General features: G+C 29.5%; 1 protein-coding gene and 1 pseudogene across 1 annotated transcript in view; one reads left to right on the top strand and one right to left on the bottom strand.

Annotated features, from left to right (window-relative positions):
* The window catches only part of LOC141536151 (uncharacterized), a 28,661-nt gene extending 16,005 nt beyond the window's left edge, over window positions 1-12,656 (bottom strand). The window contains exons 1-2 of the mRNA XM_074256465.1: window positions 10,761-12,656; window positions 3,848-3,941 (exon numbers count right to left, since the gene is read on the bottom strand). Of these exons, the coding sequence (XP_074112566.1) occupies window positions 3,848-3,922 (75 nt within the window). The 5' untranslated portion in view covers window positions 3,923-3,941; window positions 10,761-12,656. The remainder of the gene's footprint in view (window positions 1-3,847; window positions 3,942-10,760) is intronic.
* Window positions 12,657-13,821: 1,165 nt separating this feature from the next.
* On the top strand, window positions 13,822-17,006 carry LOC141535994 (uncharacterized; annotated as a pseudogene).
* Window positions 17,007-22,913: the final 5,907 nt, after the last annotated feature.

Below are 22,913 nucleotides of genomic sequence, written 5' to 3'. Positions count from 1 at the left end.
ATTTTAATGTTTTCTTTTGATAAATGTGATTGTACATTGCATTCCGCGTCATTTATTTAAAAACCTGACATTAGAGACACTTGCGCACTCTAGTGGTGAAAGATCTGTCCTCCAATTTTCGGACGCTTGTAATACATTACGATCGTCCTCCTTATATCTAGCCTCCGTGGTCGGTACTCCGGCTATAGTAATTCCCAATTTCGTAATAATCAGTTTACGTGTTCTTCGGAACAAAACAATGTGTATTGTTAGTAGAGCGATACAAGTTTTGTTGTCTGAACAAGAAGTATTATCAGCCGAAAAATCGTGCTGTTTTGTTCGATAAAACCATAATTTTCTGAAAAAAAACCTTGTCAACAATAACTATCTTAATGAGTCACGTTCTATTTTAATCTAACTAATTGAAATTACAGTCGTACATTTGACACCAAGTCACACAAATCTACGAAATTGGTATTTTTTAAATGGTGAAACATTTTTTAAAACCCGCTCTGGTATTTCCTTGATTAAAAGTACTGATCGACAAGAATTGAGAAGCGGTCACTCAATGCAAACTGTATATCTATATTCCTGAAAATCTTGAAGATTATAGCGAAGAACAAGGACTAAGGAGAACGATTTCATCAAGATATAAGTGAAATAAAGGGTAGGTATCGAGGAAATTAGAATGTCAACATGATGGCAAATTTTTGCTGGATGATAAAAAGTGAAATACCAAAAGAAAACAGGAAACGTAAGAAGAACCTAATGCGTAGGTCATTTGAAGATAAAAGAGTTCGATACAAACGAAGGACAGTCTGTAATTCGAAAATATAGTTTTGTACCTCCTCCTTATATGTTATTTTTTACAGATTTTAAAATTTTGTCAATTTTTCAATTCTAAGATTATATTCCATCCATGAAAATACACCCAAGTAATTAACAATCGTGCTTTATAGATTTTTTTTTCTCATATTTATAACTGCAATTTTTTCGATATTTTTCGATTTTTCAAAATTTCAAAACGTTAATGGGACAAGATTTTAGATTCAAATTCAATGGAACAAAATACATTAATATTGTACTCAATCTAAATCCAAAAATTTTTTTTCATTTCGATAATTTCGACTTTTCATGATGCATTGCAATTTTTGGGAGTTTTTGGCAATTTCATCGAATTTTAACGGCTCAACGGGCTAATAAACGTTCAGATTCAGATTCAGTGAATTGAAATACATAAAAATCATACTTGGTCCGAGTCCAAAAAAATTTTTTCATCACTGTGACTGCAGTTTTTGCCTTTTTTTTTTTTTTTTTTTGGTTTTGTGCATTTTACTCAAATCTGGAGGGTGACCGGACCAAACGAACTTTCAATTCGGATTCAGTGGGTCGATATCAATGTCCGTAGGTAGGTCTGGATTAATGCACAAACAATTTTGTTCTTGTTTTTGCCGGTGCTATTATCATTATAAAATGTAGTTACTTACATGAAATAATTATCATAGCTTATTAAGTAGCGACTTCATAAGAACAAATTTTGTACTTTAATAATTAATTCATTAGTTAATGATCTTACACCACGCGAATTTTTTAGCACTGACATTTTTCAAATAATGTATTTACAGAAATTCAATAGTTTTATTAATAAAAAATTAAAATATTTATAAAAAATGTGTTATGAACTTTTTTTCAGAAATTTTTGTCCTTGTTATTGTTAGCTGTTGTTGTTATTACTAATAAATTAATTTTGATCTCAAAAACAAAGATTGTTTCAAATTTTTCTTGAATAAAAATCATTTTTCGATTATAGTCCTCTACGATATTTTCCATTTCTATAAAAAATTATCCTTCACGATTCAAGATTAAAGAAATGAAATATGATTGATCGACAACCAATTTACTCCCCAACAAATTTTTGAATAGGATCTTCCAGGCCAATAAAAAACACCGTCATATTAAAAACCATATTGGCACTTAGATTCTATAAGCTTAAAACCGGCTTAGTGCTTAAAAAAAAATATCTATCAAGGTGTCTGGGTTTATGAAAATCCCAAGAGGTGTCAAACGTAATGAAGGACTTTATCTTTACGACAACGACACTATTGACAAAGTCGTTGTGTCGGTGGCAAATACAAAGATAATCCCATGCGACTGTAGCAGTATGATAAGAGTACCAAGAGTAACAAGAGTAGCAAGGAGTAAGAACATAGCTTCACTGGTTGGACGATTCCCAGGGTGTACCCGCATGAATACGCCAAACTATAACTAAGTCATACAGTTATATCTTATAATATCATTTTTCTTATAATTAAACACGGTAGATTAGGCGATGTCTACACTCAGTAGCAAAGTTATAATTGAAACAAATATCGTGAAAAATTTTATGACATGGCCATATATAGTCTGATCTGGTTGTATATAGTCATGTCAGGCTATATATGAGAATAAAAAAGATAATTTGTTATAATTTGTCAATTTTTTCTATCAATGTGTAGGTCAATTAACGTGTCACTTGAAACAAAAATTAATTTAGTCGTTAACTAAACTAAAAATCAATCACAGGTCAAGTCTGTAGGAGATTAACAAAAATGACTTTATTTTAGAACTTAACAATTCAAACTTGACTCTCTGGTATATAGAGATAATTGAGCGATCATGCGAAGAATTTCAATTCAGCATTGAATGAAAAAATTATAAATGGGCATAAATGACATCAGGTTTACTCGGAAAAACATCACGTGTGAAAATTACAGAAATAGTTACAATAAATCCGTGTAAAAAAAATCGTCATAAAATTGTTGTTTGTTTAAGATCTTAAACAAACCAAGACTATTTTAAGACTTTTTTAAGACGCCAAAAAAAAAAAATTCCGAGAGCAGATTTTTAAAATTTGGTTCTCGAATTTGTTATGAAAATAAGATGATATCACAGCGACAACTTCGGAAAATTATTAAAGAGAGTCTTAAAATAGTCTTACAATAATTTAAAAGTTGTTTTAAAAAAATCTTAAAATAGTCTTTAAAAATTTTTTCGAGGCTATTTTAAAATCAGCTAACAGCGACAGAGCCCGGGAACATTAGAACGGAGCGTTTTAAAAAAGTCTTAAAATTGTCCAATAATCAGTTTTCAACAATTTCAAATTCAATTAAAAAAAAGCGTATTCAAAAATGTAGTGGTTAGAAAGTCGTAAAATCGTCTAAAAATCAATTTTTATAACAAAGTCGAAAACCAAATTTCAAAAATTTGCTTTTAGAATTTTTCTTTAGCGTCTTAAAAAAGTCTTAAAATAGTCCTGGCTTGTGTCACGTTTAAAATCTTAAACAAACGACAATTTTAAGACGATTTTTTTACACGGGAAATTATACAGCTATTTTATGTCATATTTATAAAGAAAAACCGTGAAGCTTACAGGTATAAATATGTCAAACTAACAACCCGGGAAAAAATTTTTAAACGTATTTTTTGCAAAGTAAATCTTACATTTTTTCACATTTAAAATTGACATTTTCAAGTTGAAAGTTTTTCTCATACAAAAATTACATTTTTAAAAGTGTAAACGTAACAATTATATCTTTACAGGAGTAAAACTATAAATTAAATCGATTTTTCTGTAATCTTGACAAACTTTCTTTTTTTTCTGTGTAATCAGAGCATATCAAGTCACATCAGGAAATACAAAACCATCGGCTAAATATGTCCCGATATGCCTCCACATTCTCATATATAACCTGATATGACCAATTTCAATGTCAATGAATATAATAACATTAGATTTTTTGATCCGGCCATAAATATGAGCATATCACAAAAGTATTTCATGGGTAGCTCCTACAGAGACTAAACTTAATGAGCAATGAGCATGCATCACCTTGAAATCAGGATCAACAGTCTGTCGCTTGAATGACCCAATGATGTAGAGGGTTCCTGTTCCTGTGTCAACCATCTTCGCCTGAGTTGTGTATCTGAAATCATTCAATGTCTTATACAATAACTGTATGCACTGCAACACAATAGTAATTGGCCGATGTCGAACAACAACGGCATTGATGTTGGTGTAAATTACAATCATTGATTATGATTATGACACTAATGATAACCGTGATTGATGACTAATGAATTCGTCACACACCAACGAATCTTCGATGATCTTAATCTTGCGTAAAGCGTTTATGTTCCATACCTATACCTATACATCTCTCTTGATCATGATATCATATGTAACGTCTTAGTAAATACGGCATTTATATATATAGTACTTGGATAATCACATAAACGCACGATTAGATCAGTATACTCAGCTGCGGTTGCCAGTGCTTCTGGTTCTAATGCTTACACTCCTACTTCTCTACTGGCTATGGCGGCTGTTGATGCTGTTACATGCCAAAACTGTTAACTAAACATCCGAGCATTTGGTGAAGTAGACGAGTGTATGTGAGAGGCAATGAGCTTGCACAGATTTAACACATGTATCAAACTTTAATGTTGGGAGGTTCTTAGCTTATAAACCTGTCAAGTCTAGAGCGAGGCTTGAGCTTTGCTATAATTTCAAATCTATCTCATTATAGATACTCATTTTCGTGGATTATTGTCGATTAATCGTACCTTAAGTATTATGCTTTATTAGGAACGTAAAGCTTGTGCTGAGGGCCGAAATATATTAAGGATAATGAAATATTGACAAAAAAAAATAAGTTAAAAACAGTGCTATAAGTGCATATATATTGAATTTGGCCTAGGACGTCATTAAACATAAATTTGCCACCACACAGAAAGAAAAATTTCTCTTGAAATTATATTCTCGGTGGAAGTAATTTTTTCTTAATTCAAATTACCATAAATACTTTATACAATAATCTTTTATATTTGATCAAGATTTTTAGATACTTTAGGAAAGCAGCGTTACCTACTTCAGCCAAGAAATAATTTTCTCACCTTGAGAAAATTTTTCTCTTGAATATTTGATACCCATTTTATATTATTTTAGCGTGCAATTATACATGTTGAATGAAAAAAATGATTCCACATTATTTGATTTTTCCATTTGACATGTTAATCAATAAAAATATTAATAGAAATTTACTTCTATCGGGATATTTAATTTTTTGGAGCAAGAGAAAATTTTTCTCAAGAAAATTTACTTCTATCAAAAACTAAATTTTTTGGAGCAAGAGGCTGAATTTTCTCAAAACAAGAAGGTTTTCTTGACTTAAATAAATTTTCTTGGGTCAAGATACATATTTCTTAAAGCAAGAGAATTAATTTTGTTGGAATAAGTGAAATTTCTTGTGTCAAAAAAATTTTTTTTCTTCGCTCAAGAAAACAATTAGGAAGAAAAATATTTTTCTTACTACCTCGGTCGAAAGTACGTAGCTTCTGCTGTGATATCGCGGCAGAAATATTCATTTTCATTCCTCGGTCAAGCAGTACGCGCGCCATCTAGTTGAGCGGGAGTAAAAACTTAGTCGCGTGCACTGCCACTCAATACATGAGAAATTCCCTCTACAATACTACCACAAAGACCCGATTCACGTATCCACAACCTCTACTTTTACTCGCACTCGTATAACCTCAAAGTTTGTTTACAATAAGTTGATGCTAATGTTTATTGGTAAATTCTATTCAGAAAATTATTGTGATTAAAATTTTATAATAAAAATAAAAAAATGCATCACCAATTATCTGACGAATCAACCGATGAAGAAGAAGTCACCAGAGGCTTTGATGCGGAAGCACAATTGATTGTGCAAATTGACACTTTACCCAAGAAATCTGCTGATAAATATACGCTAGTCTATAATACTTACAAAAAATGGAAACAAAAAAATAAAAGTGCTTTATCTGATTCTGAGGAAAATAATTTAATTGTTTATTTCAAAAGTCTATCCACAAAATTGTGTCCATCTACTTTGTGGAGTATTCATTCTATGTTAAAATCGACGCTGAATGCCAGAGATAATATTGATATCAGTAAGTTTTATAAATTAAAAGGTCTAGTTAAAAATAACGCCAAAGGCGATAAGCCTAAGAAATCTGCTGTCTTGACGTGGGACGAGGTTATGGCATTCATAAATAATGCACCGGACTACACTCATTTAGCCAATAAAGTATGTATTTATGAAAATTTGTATAAATTGTATTGATTTATAATTTATAAATCTATACCTTTATTTATAGATGTATTTGATGCCTGCCCCCGACCAGCAGCACTCGCTTCGCTCGTGCCGCAAATGTCGGGGCAGGCATCAATATCTTTAGTACACACTTGTCATTTTTTTGTACTTTCGACCAGGTAGCAAGAAAAATAGTATACACTACACGCGCAGTGTAGGAATCTCAAACTTTCTGCCCTTGTAGTGTAATATACTATTCTTGGCTCAAATCAACCTTTTTTTCTCCGCAGGATTTTGTAACTTTGATTGGAAGTAGAAAGCATTAATTCGTTTAATATGATTTTCTAATTTCCTAAAAAATGAAATTTAATTATTCAATGTATCAGCTTTGCTTTGAAAAATTGAATTTAATAGTTCATTTAATATTTTTCATATATAAAAAAGCTGGATTTAATGATCATTGCAAATATTTTCTATTGAAAAATTAAATTAATAAGTAATAAAAATTCAATGCATTATTCACAACACTGTTCATCATACTGTTGAGAGTTAATAAAATTATTACGCCGAAAAAAAAAATGATTCCGGAATAAAAGTCTTCAACATGAAGACAGTTGAAGACGGTTTCGACTTTAGAATATCAGCTTGGTTTTTATTATATCATAAGTAGAACATAAAAATTTCAAGAATTTTTATCTAAAATTTTCAAACTTTTTTAAATTGAGCAAAAAGCTCTAGAAATATTTTACTAACATGAAACATAAAAGTAAATTTTATTTATTATTTTTTGAGCTATCGTTTTTCAGCTTTTTTAGAGGTGTTGGTCAAAAAGCTCTTTGAATTCATTGAAATTACCACGATATAAATGAGTAATTACTTAATATGAATGAATGAGCGTAAATCTTTGAAAAGGGGGAATAGGTTCAGTAAATTTATACTGGAATATCCCTGTCGTGATCCTTTGTGGTCTTTGAGCATACCCGAGCCTCAAACACCACCCATCGCTTTCTATCATAGTCAAAACCACCAAACCCACTTTGTTGCTATCAGAGTAGCTTGTTAAACTTCCTAGCTTCTCTTGTTTCTTATTTTAATCGTGTCAAAGACTAATTATTATGCAAAATATATCTACATAGACTTTTAAACGATAACATTTTTTTTTGTTGAAAAATAATCTGCTTTTGAGTAGAAATATCCGAGAAAATGTTGACGATAAATTAAAAAAGTTAAAAATATTTTTCTATTTAGTTTGAAAATAATTTTTATACGAGTCGTTGAAATTTTTAATTAATTTTCTAATTTCTAAAAAAATGATAAATAGCATTTACTGCTATTTCCAATAAAAAAAAAAAAAAGTTTCTATGTGTAGAATTTTAGCGGTGTAATTTACAGACGTTTAGTATGGCGGATAATTAAAAAAAAAAGAATGTCATGTTTTTCTGGTCCGAGGCACATGCGTGTAATTTACGAGCCATTATTTTTAGTTCTCTTACGTTTTAACTGTAATAACGTAAATTTCCTTTACCTTTCTGCACGCTAATTTTTTTTATGTTCTTTTTGCCGTCATTAATTATTGTACGGTTATGTTCGTATTATTTTTACAGTGAACTCCTTGTTTATTTATCGTAGATTAATGTCATTAATTTTTGTTCTTTATTTGGTTTAATCCAATTTTAAAATAATCATTAATACGATAATTTTTTTATGAGTGTATCAGATAATACATATGCGCTAATTGTGTGATGATTGAGTACGTTATAATCTAATAGTATGTTCGATATTAACCTCGATTTTAATTTCACCAGTCTCATTATCAATTATGTAACTTTAATTGACGTATGATGGATTGCAAGTTTTATTGCTGTGAATTATTACAGGAAAATTCAATATTTTTTTTTGTCAATTTCATTCAAAATAGATTATTATATAGTTATGATTCTAAATTTATGTAATTAAGAGAACAAGAAAAATTCATTCCGACCTAATTATATGATGAAAAAAATTTTTTTAGTTAAATTTATAATCATTAGAAAAGTCTTGACCTCTTTTTGTGGCATTTTAAGATTTTAAGTAGTTTTCGGCAGTAGTTTGTTTATTATGATATATTTTTGGAGTAGTTGTAAATATATATTAATTTATAAATACGAATTTCGTGTCGAATAAAATTTTTTATTTATTAATTTATTTTGTTTTGTAAATATCAATGTTTTTATAGAATAAGTATTGATTTACATGATTAAAAAAATTTTAAACATTTATGAATATATTTATAATAGAATAAATTTGGACGTAACTTTAATTTATGTTTTTATACGTTTTGGTATTTTTTCAGCGATAGTCATATAATCTAATTAATCTAAAAAATAAAAAAAATTTTGCGATCGACATATTTTTATATTTGAAGAAAATTTTTCACACTTAAAATTGTTATCATAAAAAAGAATTAAATCTGATTTTGTGTCTTTTTACGATTGTATATATTTTTTGGTGATAGTCATTATCCTATTCGAAAAAGTTGATTGTGGTCGTTTTACGTAATTTTTACAACTTTTTTTATTTGGTTGTTAATTGGTCCACCGAATAATGGCGGAATTTTTTGAATGAACAAGGCCGAGTGAAGCGAGCGTGACATGTCTACTTTATTTTAAGTTTTTGGAGTGGTTTGGAATAGTTTGTAGATTTTACAAAATTTTTCAGTCACATTTGTCCATTAAATTATCTTTAATTCATTCCATGAAAGTAATATTATTTTTATACTTTACTTTACGTCGTGATTTTTTTTTTTTTTTTAATTGTTTTAAGTCGCATAAACTACTAAGGTCATGAGCGACTACGGTAAGGGGTAAACTGTTGAGGTCGGAACTCGTTTTATTTTTTGAGCTGAGCAGAATAATACACAAATATTGAAAATATTCATTGGTGTACGCCAGGCGCGAACCCGGTCCAATGCTATGGTAAGCAAGGGCCGGATCCGATAGGCTACTGCGCGCCCTACGTCGTGATCAAAAATATCGAACAATCAATAAACTAAAGTTTTTATGTTCATAATTCGAAATCATGGACAATCACATAGTGATTGAAATTTGTTATTTATTACAATCGCTTAAAATTTTAAATGTTTATAAATTTTCATGCATTGTTGAACTTAAAATATGATGATCGGTTAGAATTCAGATAGATTCTGGAAGGGTTGACTGTAAAGAGTAGACTGTAAAGTGTTTGAGTAACTTTTTTTGAAAGAGATACTCAGCGAAACGTATCTTTGTGACTGAATTGGTAAGGATTTAACCCTACGACAAATGCTTCATGATACTCTTAAAATTTTGAAGGGAAGCAGAAGGCGCATCCCGACAGAACTTAACCCGACGGCGATCATTAAAAGTTTAATCGTCTTCTATTCAAGTGCAGGGAGTGTCTCAGCTCTTGTTTGAAATTCCGCTGCGGTACGTTAGTGAAGAAGAAAAAATGGGGATCTGGATGAACAAAAAAGTGTAGTCATGCTTTTTTTGTGTTCGAGACTTGAAGAAAAAAAATTAATTATTCACGAAAAGTTGTTAGGGATTCTTAGGGAGACTCAAATTATTAAACCAATAATTATAGAATAAAAAACTTGGCATGATTTATACAATAATTAGATATTTTATTCTATTGTCGATTGCCGCTAATGGCGTAAAAATCGGTTGATTCAGTCCAAAGTTATGACAGTTTAAAAGTTCAAAAAATAGTATTTTATTAAACTTTCATCAGACTTTTGATCTCGAAGAGCTCAAAATCCCATATGAATTATATTTTTGAGCTCGGAGAGCTCAAAAACGTTATAAGTGCAGTTTTAAGTGTTTAGATATGGAATTAGCGGGAAGTTGCAGGGATGGTCTTTATGGTCGACCGTTTTCCAGATTTTTTATTTGTTATATCGTATCTCCTTGGACCAATCGAAAATAGAAATTAATTGAATTACCAAGATACACGTAACAGAATTTTATATGATCATAAGTTATTGTTAAGATAATAGTATCATCCATAATTTTGTTCCTGTCAAAAAGTTGTGAATCTTCCTTAATTTATCCAATGTACATAAAAGACACATTCATACATGTATGGGTACTGTTCCTCTAATTTTTCCTCATTGTAGAACTCACCCAAATCACAAGCGATTACGCTTTGTGCATCGACATTAACATGCAAGAAAACAAACCCATTGAAATTTGAATAATAAAATAGTTAGCATAATAATTCTAACTATTCCAAATGAATAAGTTTACTCTCATTCATTCAAGCTTTTTCATACATTATATATACATTTACTTAAAAAAAGTTATTTGAAATCAAAAGATTTAAATACTATGAACTGATGTTGAGTCTGTAGTAAAATAATGAGTGAAAAAAACAACTTGAATTTTTTTCGCGAGTATTTAATCTGAAGTAGAAACGAAAGTGGTGCCCAGTGGTACAGCATGGTTCGCCGTAATGGGCTTAGTCCCTTCATACGCTTTTACGAGTCTTCCTTTCATTAAAATTTAAAATGAAAATGTAAATTTCCATCCTTTTATGGCGTTATGCCTAGTAAAATTAATTTTCTTCCAGTATTAGGCATGTCATGTAAGTGTATTTCTTTTTAGTTTCTTAAGATGTCGAAGAAAAAATAAAATGAAAAAAAAAAAAATAGATTACCTTATATTCCGTTAACCGTACACCGGAGTTCTATTATGACTACCTACGTAAGCCACTATTAGTTTACCCACATATACACGAGTTTCACTAAATCCAAATAAGACTTGACATGTGGAATAACGCTTCCTACTTAAACTAGATTACGGATAAACTCGTTGAGAAATCTCGTTAAAATGTTTATGCTTAACTAAATCTAAGATATTTAACGAGATTTGATTGCAAAAACTCGACTTTATACTCACTACTTTAATTACGATACGGTTATTTTATATCTCAGGCTAAAGATGGTCGTTAAAGAAAGTATTTTAGCTGAACTCAAGATGCGTAAATAAATAGACCATTGAAAATAAATATAAATCCTCAATAAAATTATATTTCATTCGCTTACACTTAATCGCCACTAAAAGCACTTTTTGCTTAATGACGAAACGAAATTTAAGTTTTTTTATTTTATAGCCCAACAAAAGGTTAATAAATGTAAGCTATGATTACTTTGAAACTAAGAAATAAAATTTATTCGTCGTAAAATTTCCAATTATAGTAATTTTTGTTATACTCGCTCCAAAAGTTCAACTTTTGAGCGCTGGGTGGCGTCCGTAAAGGGACTCTTTTCTAGAGACTCTACCAACCGTCTTTTTTTCACGGCCGAGGCCGTAAAGTTTTACCCCTTCCTTTTTTTTACGAACTTTTCGAGTACACCTAGACGAAGTTAAGAGAGATTGTAAAAAAAGTCACATTCTAGTGTACCGACCAATGATTTTGAGTAAATTTTAAACAGTTACTACTGAGTGGCGCTAAGTATTTCTCTGCTGGCAGTTTATTATGAAGCGAACCTAATGTTAATAAAATAACAACTACGCCATAAATAAATATTAATAAAAAGATAATTAATATAAAATTAAGTTTTGTTGCCCTTGTGAAACTTCATAAAATTTAAATATGTCATTATTTGCTTTCTATCCATCAATAGTTAAACTTATGGAGCGATAATAACAAAAAATATTGTATGTCATTCGGCCGTTAAGTGGCGATTTTGACAACGACTTTTTTCCGATATTCGCTTTAACGATTGTGACGCGAATGTTCGAAAACGAGCGTAAATTTCCGTCCTCGGCTACGCCTCGGACGTTGAAATTACGCCCGTTTAGAACCTTCTCACCGCAAACCTTAAACTCATATCGAAATATTGTCGCTGTTAGAAAACCGCCACTTCACGGCCTTATGACATAAATATCTATTACGACATAAGGCTGCAAAGCAACGATTTTTCCGACGATGTCAAAATGTTGCAATATGAGCCTATAGTTTGTGGCGCAAATTTATGAAAGTGGATGTAACTTTGACGTCCGAGGCAAAGCTATTCAGTGATCTCGAATTTTTACTTTCATTCATAAATGAAACACATAAAAATAATTATAATTCTTAGTTTATAACTGAAAAAATAGAAAATTTCCAAATAATGCAATAATGTTAATATAAATAATCATTATTTTTAGTTGTCTATAAAAAAGGATGAAAAACAAAATCTTATTTCAATTTTTTCTTTGATAAATATAAATATCACCAAAGTCAGACTCAACCTCATAAAACTTTTCTTAATAACATTAACAAAACTTCCTCTAAAAGAAATGAATGAAAAAAATTATCCGCTTCCCATTTATTTCTTATTTACTCCACAAGTTATTCACAGTATATAAAACTTCCTGTTTGTACTTATCATCATAAATGTCTTACATTTAAAGATGTTTCTTTTTTAGTTAAAGTCCACTGTGCCATTCTTTCGATAATGATAAGAAGTTTAGTAAGTACTTGATACTTGAATAGTTGGAAGAAATTTTAAATTGGTAATTTTTTAATGCGCTTTTGAAAGTGCTACAAAACTTTAACTCAATAGGCTGAATAAACAAATCTTTTTAACTCTTTTCTGAACAAATAATCGATAAGTAAATAAACAATTAAATATTTTAAATATATTAGTATAGAAAATGTTATCGCTTAAAACTTCAAATTATTTTCTGCACGTACACTGATAGAAGGATTTGTTAGTATTTAATAAATCAATTTATTAAAATCTTTTTCAGATATTTTTTTGGGTGGAAAAAATATTTTTTTACTATTAACAATATTCGTTAGTATTAACTAAATTTATTTTTTATGAGAACAAAATTTTTGTAACTATTAAGGAGCTTTAATATATTGAAAAAAATATTTATTTCCACCAAATAAGATTTGTTAATAGTTAAAAAATATTTTGTTGGTGGTCGGTATTGGTAGATGGCTATACTTAACACGTAGTTGTAAATAAATATGTATATATATACATAACAGAATACTCGTGTGTGCGTGCGCGTCATGGTAATATACGACATACGACTCCGCGCCTTTTTTTTATTGCGCGTTATAACCCGCTGAATGACCAGCTCTATTTGCGATTTTCATATAATAAGTTGCTTATTATTTTGATACTTTGTGAAAAAACAATTAATGAAATGGAAGCTTTGCTACAATCGTGGGATTTGAGTGAGTTATACTCGACTTTTTGTGGTAAGTTGATAGTTATATATAAGGTATATTCAGTAGTATCAGTACTTAACCTATTCATTGTCTTGTCATGCTATTTTATTTTTTATATTCCGTTTCTAAAATTTACCCTAAATTTATGAATTTACTTTTGTATTCCCACTCTAGTAAACCATATAACTGACTTTGTGAATCCTTGGTGAATTCCTTACTAAAGGAATCATTGTATATGATTGTTTAAAAAAAAATATAACTTTAGTGAACGAAGACCATGAAGAGTTAGCTTCAAAAATTGTTGAGTTATTTCCAGCTGAATGTACACAAACTTTTTACGTTCCTGCAGTAAAGAAAAAAGATTCTCTAAGTAGTATGAGTCAGATTTCAAAGGGAAAATTAGTTGACAAATACCGTAATACATTAGTAATTATAAGAAATATAAAAAAATTTTCGGAGTGTTCTAATAATACTGGTGAGAGTGAAAGCATCTCTTTGAATACTGGTGACAATTCAGCACTGGAAAGCAAGCAATGATTGATGCATCATAGAGAAGAATTAGATGTTTTGCTGCATTAGAAATCATCCTTCGAACTACGGAGATCTGAAGTGGACTCTAATAAATATTCAAGTGTAACTGACATATTTAATAGCTGGCCTATTCTAAAAGAATCAATATGCTCTGTATTGGTAAATTTATAACAAAATTTTTTCTCTTTTTATGCTTAAAAAAAATTAATTTCTTAAATTCTATATTTACAGATTAATACGGATTATGAAAATGTTTACAAAAATAAAGTCATTAACGTAAACGAGAGTTGGGGAAATATTTTTCATCTTCTTAAAAATATTTCAGTGGACAAAATTGCTAAAGATTATCTTCCAAAGCTCAGGTTGCTTGATATGAGTGAAAAAAATGTTTCTCCGTTAAGCAAGTACATTATACAACTCGAAATATTTATTCATTTACTTTCTGCTGTGAAATCGCGTAGAAAAGGTAAAAACTCAAAAAAGGAGACGCACACTCGAAACAACAACCAAGAAGATGCTCTCAGTGCTGCTATAGAAAGCGTTTACATGCACGTTAAAGTTCCTGGGGATGTTGACGCTGCTTGTGAAAAAAAGATTTGTCAAAAGGCAAAAACCAAGTCTACAATCCAACCATTTTTAATCGTAGTTGGACCAAATGAATTGGATTTGCAAAAAGTATACGTTCAAGTCGATAATTTTAGATTTGAAACTTCAACGTTTATTGAAGGATTTGACTTGTTGTTTAAATTTTATTTAATGTTCAAAATTGCGTACCCAGTCGAAAGCCAAAATTTTTGGTATTTTATTCAATGGGGGCTCTATAAAATTAAAATAGAGTCAGATGTCCAAATACCGTTTGTGTACAATGTTTTAAATAAGTTGTCAGTTAACTTAAAATAATTTGTGACATTCATCGAAAATCATTCACTTAAGTTTTGATTGTTACAAGATTTTAAAACTACGTGATTCAAAATATTTATTTAATATTATTATTATTATTTTTAATTATCTGAACTTAAATAATGTTATTTTAATAATTTAATATGGAGCTTACTGAAATTGATATTGAAAACGAAGTTTTCAAATTTATTAGTAAATTTTATAGTAATACAACCGTTACGGAAAAACTGGCTTAAGAGACTATTCAAGAATTTTAAAAATTGATGTCAGGAATTTCGGTTACAACATTAAAAAAATTAAAAGAGCGTATACCTATTGAATATCACGATTTCATGGAAAACTGTTTTAAATTAGATGTTTTTGAAAACTTTGACTCAAAATGGAGATGCATACAGCAGTTCAAAAACTCCGAGTTTTATTTTGCTCCACGTCAATTTAAAATAGGTGAAATTGGTGATGATAAAAATATAAATAATAGTATTAAGTGGACAAAAAAAGAGTGCTATGGTCAAATAATTTCATTACGTGCAGTGTTAAAAAAATTTTTAGAACTACCGAATGTTTTTAAAACTATTATGAATTTTATGCAAACTGAATCTGCAAGGATTGAAAGTCAAGGTGATATTTATTCTAGTTTATTTCAAGGAACACTGTGGAAAAATATTTCTGGAGCATTTCAAGAAAAAATTGTTATACCTCTATATCTTTATTACGATGATTTCGAAATTAACAACCCTCTCTCAACATCAGCAGGAATTTATAAGGTTGGAGGATTATACTGCTCTATCGCTGCGTTACCACCTCAATTTGCGTCAACTATAGCTAATGTTTTTTTAGCCCAATTAATACATAATTCCGATTATAAAGAATTCGGTGCTGAGAGATGCTTTGCTGAGATAAAAGATGAATTAAATTATTTAACACATTGTGGCATAACAATTAGTATTAACGGAGAAAGTCATCACATTTATTTTGTATTGATTGGAGTTTTGGGTGACAATTTAGCTGTGAATAGTCTATTTGGTTTTAATGAGAGTTTCATCAGTGAATACTATTGTCGGTTCTGTAAAATGCCTAAAGTTGAAGCGCAGAAAGTGGTTCAAGAAAATGAAACACTGCTCCGTAATAAAACTAATTATGAATCAGACTTATCAAATCGTAGCCACGGTGTTAAGAATAAATGTGTTTTTAATTAAATAAATTTTTTTCATAACACTTGTAACTGGACGATTGACTTAATGCATGATTTTTATTTAGGTATATGCAGGTATGACATGGGCAAAATAATAAAACATTGTATTCTAAATAAATATTTTACTCTAAATCAACTTAACAATCGACTGAAATTTTTTTACCATTGCGACGCAGATAGTGATAATAAAATTTTTACAATTAGTGATACTCATATTCAAAATGAGCATTTGATACTTACCGCGGCTGAAATGTCATGTCTCATAGCCTATTTTGGAATAATAGTCGAGGATCTGGTACCACCTGATGATCCAGCGTGATTGCTATACACTTATTTATTTGAAATAATAAGCATAGTAACAAGTACAATTATTTCAGATAATGAAATTATTTATCTAAGAGAATTAATCAGACTGCATCATCAATTATATTTACAAACGTTTCAGGGGCATTTGACTGCCAAATTCCACTTATTAGTACATTATCCAACGATTATAAAAATTTTTGGCCCACCGAAATTTTACTCGTGTTCAAGGTTTGAGGCTTTTCATAAAATGTCGAAGCGATACGCTCACGTTGTAAACTGCCGTATTAATATATTATTTACTTTGGCAAAAAAATTGCAACTTGATTTATGCGAAAAATTTATCAAAGCAGAAGGATTTAAACATGTTGTAAAGTTTGGTCAAGTTGTAAAATATACTAATCTTGAGAAGTTATCAATTAATTTAAAAAGTTTTTTAGCGTTTGAATCTATAAAAATTAATAACAAAATATATAAACCATCGTACGCTTTCCACGTTTGTAATGATTCTGAGAATAATCCTGTATTCGGTTTTATTACTGCAATTATATCTGATGGAAAAATGATTTATTTTTTTTTCAAAGAGTGTGTAACTGTTGGACTTAATTCACATATAAAAAGTTATCAAATAATATTACCAAAAATAAACGATCCAGAAAATTTGGTACCTATAACTTTCGATAAATATTTTAAACCATTAAAAATTCATGTAACATCAGATGGTTATCATGTAATATCTCAAAGGAGTTTGATTTGACTCGTATATAAGTACCAATTTATCGATTATTATACAGTAGTTACTTTGATTTTAAATGTATGGTTGCAATAAAACAATAAATTCTAAACTTTTCTAATACTTCGCTTGTAAACTTCTTATTGTAATTTCTCTTTTTATTAGTTGTATCCTTTAATTTCATTTTTCATTTATTTCATTAAATATCTAATTTTCTGTAATTTTTACAATTAAAATAAAACATTGAAACACATTTGTGAGGAATTTTTTAAATATTAATAATCCAGTGTGTAAATACCAATAAATGATTTATTAAATAGTAATAAATCATTTTTTAAATGTTAATAAATCATTTTTTATATATATTAATAAATCGTTTGTTAAATAGTAATAAATATTTGGTTAGGACAAAAAAATAGCTGCTAATAAATGATTTATTAACTGTTAATAAATATTTGTTAAAGACCTATCCTCTAATAAATTATTTATTAAATATTAACAAATCTTGTTAAATACAAAAAAATCCTTCTATCAGTGTACCCATGCTATATAAACCTAAGACTGACATTCCAAGCATTGAACCTAAATATTCTTTGCTTCTTGGGGCAAGCTCAACATTATCCAAACAAAAACAGTTTTACTGTAAAAAATCGCACCAACCCGAGTCGAAATCTCCAACGTTTCCAACGTCTCAAACGTTGGAATCGCGTTTGAGACGTTGGAAACGTTGGAAAAACGTTGGAGATTTCGACTCGGGAAGTCCACGTTCAAAAGACTATTAAAAAAATTTGTTTTTTCCTTTACAAAAAGATATCGCGTTACTAAAAAAATAAGGACGTATCTCAAAATATATGCCCTTATGGTTTTAGTAACGCGATATAAAAAATCTCAGTATATAACCGATATAATTGTACAGTAGAACCTTTATAACTCGCATTTCAAGGGAGAGGCAAGAAAATTCAAGTTATAGAGTTTTCGAGTTAGGCAATAACTGGTTTCGAGTTAGGGAGGGGGCAAACAGAAAGGAAAAAGTCATATACATACACATATAAATTCAAGTTGCACAGATAACACATTTGTTCAAAAAACTTATTTGAAAAAATCAGCAATATTATTTTGCTTTAAATGAGGCTATTTTTTATCTGTAGCATTGTCTAGAATACAAAAAGTAAAAAAAATTTTTTTTTTTATTGATCTCCACTGCTTTGAGCACTCGTAGTTTTTCAGCAAGACTAAGAGTTTTGAGTTTACGTTCTACACTCAGTGCTTATTGATTTTTTTCACGTGGAGCTGTCAAAAGTGATGTGTATTGCAGAGAATCCGAACTAAGTCTAAAGGTATGATAATTTTACAATCGTCAACAGCGAACCTGACGTCAGCTATAAATTCCATTTCCATTTCGTAGAACTGGTAATCCTAATAAGATAAATAAGATACTTACATACGGTAATAATTTTAAATTCGAGATAAAGAGGTCCAAGTGTATGTATTCGAGTCATGAAGAGTAAAAATGTGCAGTAATAGCTTATGGGGTCTCACCAATTACTTCGACTTATAAAGGATAAATATAAAAGGTACCGATATGATTATTTGTATATGATTTTTAGAAATTAAAAAAAATTTCGGTGTAAATTTAAAAAATAAAAGAAATAATTTTGGAACGTACTTGGTGTGTATCATTGTGTACTTCAAATTTTTTCAAGTCCTAGTAGATTTCACGACTTTTATAAAAAGTAAAATATTCTGCAACCATGCACACAAAGTAATTACTTTAATATCTACGTAATTGTGATTTTTTTTCTGCTATTATATTGATGTACCGATTTTATATACTTAATAGGGTGGGTCAAAAAAATCGAATAATTTATTTTTGATTTTATACTCTGAAAAATAGGTTCGTAGACACCTAAAAAGAATTCTCTCCAAGTATAAGCTCTTAATTATAACGGGAAGGTCCTCCGCTTTGCGGGTTTCTATTTTTTTCGAATAATCAGATAAAAAAATTTATATCTCGCTTCCAACTGCTTGGAAAAATATTCCGTGGCATAGATTTTGTGAGAAATTGAATGCTTTACAAAAAAGGTCTCTTATGACTTTTTCAAAAACTCAACCGATTAAAAGATATTCATAGTTGAAGTTTGGCTATTTTAAGGAAAATATTCGTTTTTATTATGAATTTTATAAGTCGATGAAAAAAATTATTTCGGATTGCGGAACTCATGATTTTGTAGGAAATTTACTGCTCTACAAAAATGGTCTCTTATGATTTTTTGATTAAGTGAAGCCGTTACGAGATATTCATCGTCAAACATTAACGAATATCAATATTTCCAGTTTTTGATCAATAATTCGATAAATTTTAATTTAAACTATGAGTTTCAGGAAAATTTACATAAATTTGAGTTTCGATCGATAAAGAAATGTTATAATAAGTTAGATAAAGAATTATTGGAATTATCATTGATTTTCCTTGGAGAAATGCCTCAAGAAAAGATTTCTTTCAAACGTCCTGGTGCTGTTCATCATGCTAGATGGATGGCTAAGGCCATTTATAGTTTGAAAATGTATCTATTCAGAGATGAATTCAAACTCTCTCAGAAAGAATTGCATGGTCTTCGTCATTTCTGTATTTTTACAGTCACATTGTATTTAAAAGCTTGGTTTTCATCAACTTCTGCAACAACTGCTGCTTATCATGACTTGCAGTTTATGAAAAATTTATTGGAGTACAAACATATCAATCCTTTGATTTCTTCAGCTACGTGTGAAAAAATGATTTCGCACTTATGGTATTTGAGCGATGAACTTGCCATTTTATCACTGTTTGACGATGGCGTTCCATTAGAAGTAAAAAAACGTATTGTTGAAGCTGTTAATACTCGTGAAGGTACAGATTCTAAAGCTAAAAGATTTGTAATTGCTAAAAAGATTTGAATTCATTGGCGCAGAGAACTCTGAGTGACTTTGTGTCTAAAAAGTCATTAAATCTTTTCAAAATCTTCGATCTACCGTATGACTTTCTTGATGTCGATGTTGAATTATGGCCTACTAATGAGAGTTATCTCGAAAATAAAGAATACTTTCAACAACTAAAAGTTGTCAATGATTCAGCAGAGCGAGCTGTTGCATTAGTCAGTGAATATAATCAATGCTTGACAAAAATGAAGAACAATTCCAGTACTTATTGCAAGTTGTCAAAGAACATCAAAAACATTCCCAAATTGTAATAAAAGAAATTATTTATAGTAATAGCGTACTGTTATGTTAAAAATATAGACAATTATATTGCAATTGATAATTCAATAAAAAATTTATCTATAAAAAAGTTAAATACTGGTTGTTTCTCACTTGATTCAATACTTTTCATATTAAATTTGACAAAGAAATATGTCATTCACTTCAAATTAAACTAATCATTGGCTATATGTCGAAAAAAAATGCTCTAATTTCTTGTTTTAATGCAATCAAACAAGCTCAAGACTGAAAACAATATTAAAAAAATTGTTTATAACATTTCTTTATCGATCGAAACTCAAATTTATGTAAATTTTCCTGAAACTCATAGTTTAAATTAAAATTTATCGAATTATTGATCAAAAACTGGAAATATTGATATTCGTTAATGTTTGACGATGAATATCTCGTAACGGCTTCACTTAATCAAAAATCATAAGAGACCATTTTTGTAGAGCAGTAAATTTCCTACAAAATCATGAGTTCCGCAATCCGAAATAATTTTTTTTCATCGACTTATAAAATTCATAATAAAAACGAATATTTTCCTTAAAATAGCCAAACTTCAACTATGAATATCTTTTAATCGGTTGAGTTTTTGAAAAAGTCATAAGAGACCTTTTTTGTAAAGCATTCAATTTCTCACAAAATCTATGCCACGGAATATTTTTCCAAGCAGTTGGAAGCGAGATATAAATTTTTTTATCTGATTATTCGAAAAAAATAGAAACCCGCAAAGCGGAGGACCTTCCCGTTATAATTAAGAGCTTATACTTGAAGAGAATTCTTTTTAGGTGTCTACGAACCTATTTTTCAGAGTATAAAGTCAAAAATAAATTATTCGATTTTTTTGACCCACCCTAATATATATATATATTAGGGTGATTCAAAAAAAAAGAATATTTTTTTTTTCGTTTGGTACTCTGAAAAATAGGTTCCTAGACACCTCTAAGAAAGCCTCTCCAAGCATGAGTTCTTAATTGTAACGGGAAGGTCCTCCTTCTTACAGTTTTCTATTTTTTCTTATTATCAGATAGAAAAATTTATATCTCGCTTCCAACTACTTGAAAAAATATCTTGTTCCTTAGATTTTGTAGGAAATTCAATGCTCTACAAAAAGGTCTCTTACGATTTTTTCGTAAACCCAACCGTTTAAAAGACATTAACGGTTAAAGTTTGATTATTTTTGGGAAAATTTTTTTATTTCTTATGAATTTTATAACTCAATGAAAAAAATCATTATGAATGATGAAACTCATAGTTTTGTAGGAAATTTACTGCTCTATAAAAATGGTCTCTTATGATTTTTCGATCAAGTTGAGCGTTTACGAGATATTCATCGTCAAACATCAATGCATATCAATTTTTCTAGTTTTTGATCAATAATTCGAAAAATTTCAATTTATTCTGTGAGTTTCAAGGAAATTTAGACAAATTTGAGTTTCTATGAATAGAAATATGTTATGAACTATTTTTTTAATTAGTTTTTTTAGTCTTGGACATGTTTGATTACATTAAAACAAAAAATTAGTGCATTTTTTTAAATATATAATTCAATTTAGTGTGTTTCACATGTGTTTCACTTTTTTATCGAAGAATTTATTTATTTAATTATCAACTGCCATATAATTTTCAATATTTTCAACATAACGGTACACTTTTACTGTAAATAATTTCCTCTATTGCAGTTTGGGTAGTTTTTTCGATGTTCTTTGATAATTTGCAATAAGTATTGGAATTGCTCTTCATTTTTGTCAAGCATTGATTATACTCACTAACTAATGCAACAGCTCGTTCTGCTGAATCATTAACAACTTTCAATTGGTTAGAGTATTCTTTATTTTCAATGTAACTGTCATTAGTAGGCCACGATTCAATATCTTTATCAAGGAAGTCATATGGTAAATCAAAGATTTTAAAGAGATTTAAAGACTTTTTAGAAACAAAGTCACTCAGACTTTTTGCGTTAATGAATTCAAATCGTTTTTATCAATTATAAATTTTTAGCTTTAGAATCTGTACCGTTATGAGTATTAACAGCTCCAACAATATTTTTTTACTTCCAATGAAACGGTATCGTCAAATAATGATAAAATGGCAAGTTCATCACTTAAATACCATAAATGCAAAATCATTTTTTCACAAGTTGCTGAAGAAATCAATGAATTGATATTTTTGTACTCGAATAAATTTTTCAAAAACTGCAAGTCATGATTAGCAGCAGTTGTTGCAGAAGTTGATGAAAACCAAGCTTTTAAATACAGTGTAACTATAAATATACAAATTTGCCGAAGACCGTCCAATTCTTTATTAGAAACTTTAAATTCATTTCTGAATAGAAACATTTTTAAACTGTAAATTGCCTTCGCCATCCACCTAGCATGATGAATTGCACCAGGACGTTTGAAAAAATTTCTTCTTGAGGCATTTCTCCAAGGAAAATCAACGACAATTCCAACAATTCTTTATAGTCATCTCGGGGTTGTAGTAACTATCAAAAACAATTAAAAATTTGTCAGAAACAAGAAAATTTTTTTCTTAAAATCGCAGTTAAATCATACCTGTAAGGATTGTGCAATTAAACTAGATATTTCATTTTTTTATCCAAAATGATATCAGCAACAACAGTATCTTCAATTCCCGATTTATAATTAGTTTTATTTATTTCATCCCATGATTTTTTAAATCTTCCGAACATTGGTACGTTTGGCCCAGATGACACAGGCCAATATACTTCAAATGCACT

Source organism: Cotesia typhae, unplaced genomic scaffold, assembly GCF_013202065.1.
Source record: "Cotesia typhae breed Kobodo isofemale line unplaced genomic scaffold, CoteBio_Ctyphae scaffold_152, whole genome shotgun sequence".
In the NCBI taxonomy this organism is placed as follows: Eukaryota; Metazoa; Arthropoda; class Insecta; order Hymenoptera; family Braconidae; genus Cotesia; species Cotesia typhae.
Note: the sequence above shows the minus strand (reverse complement) of the source record. Positions and strands in the feature narration are given on the sequence as shown.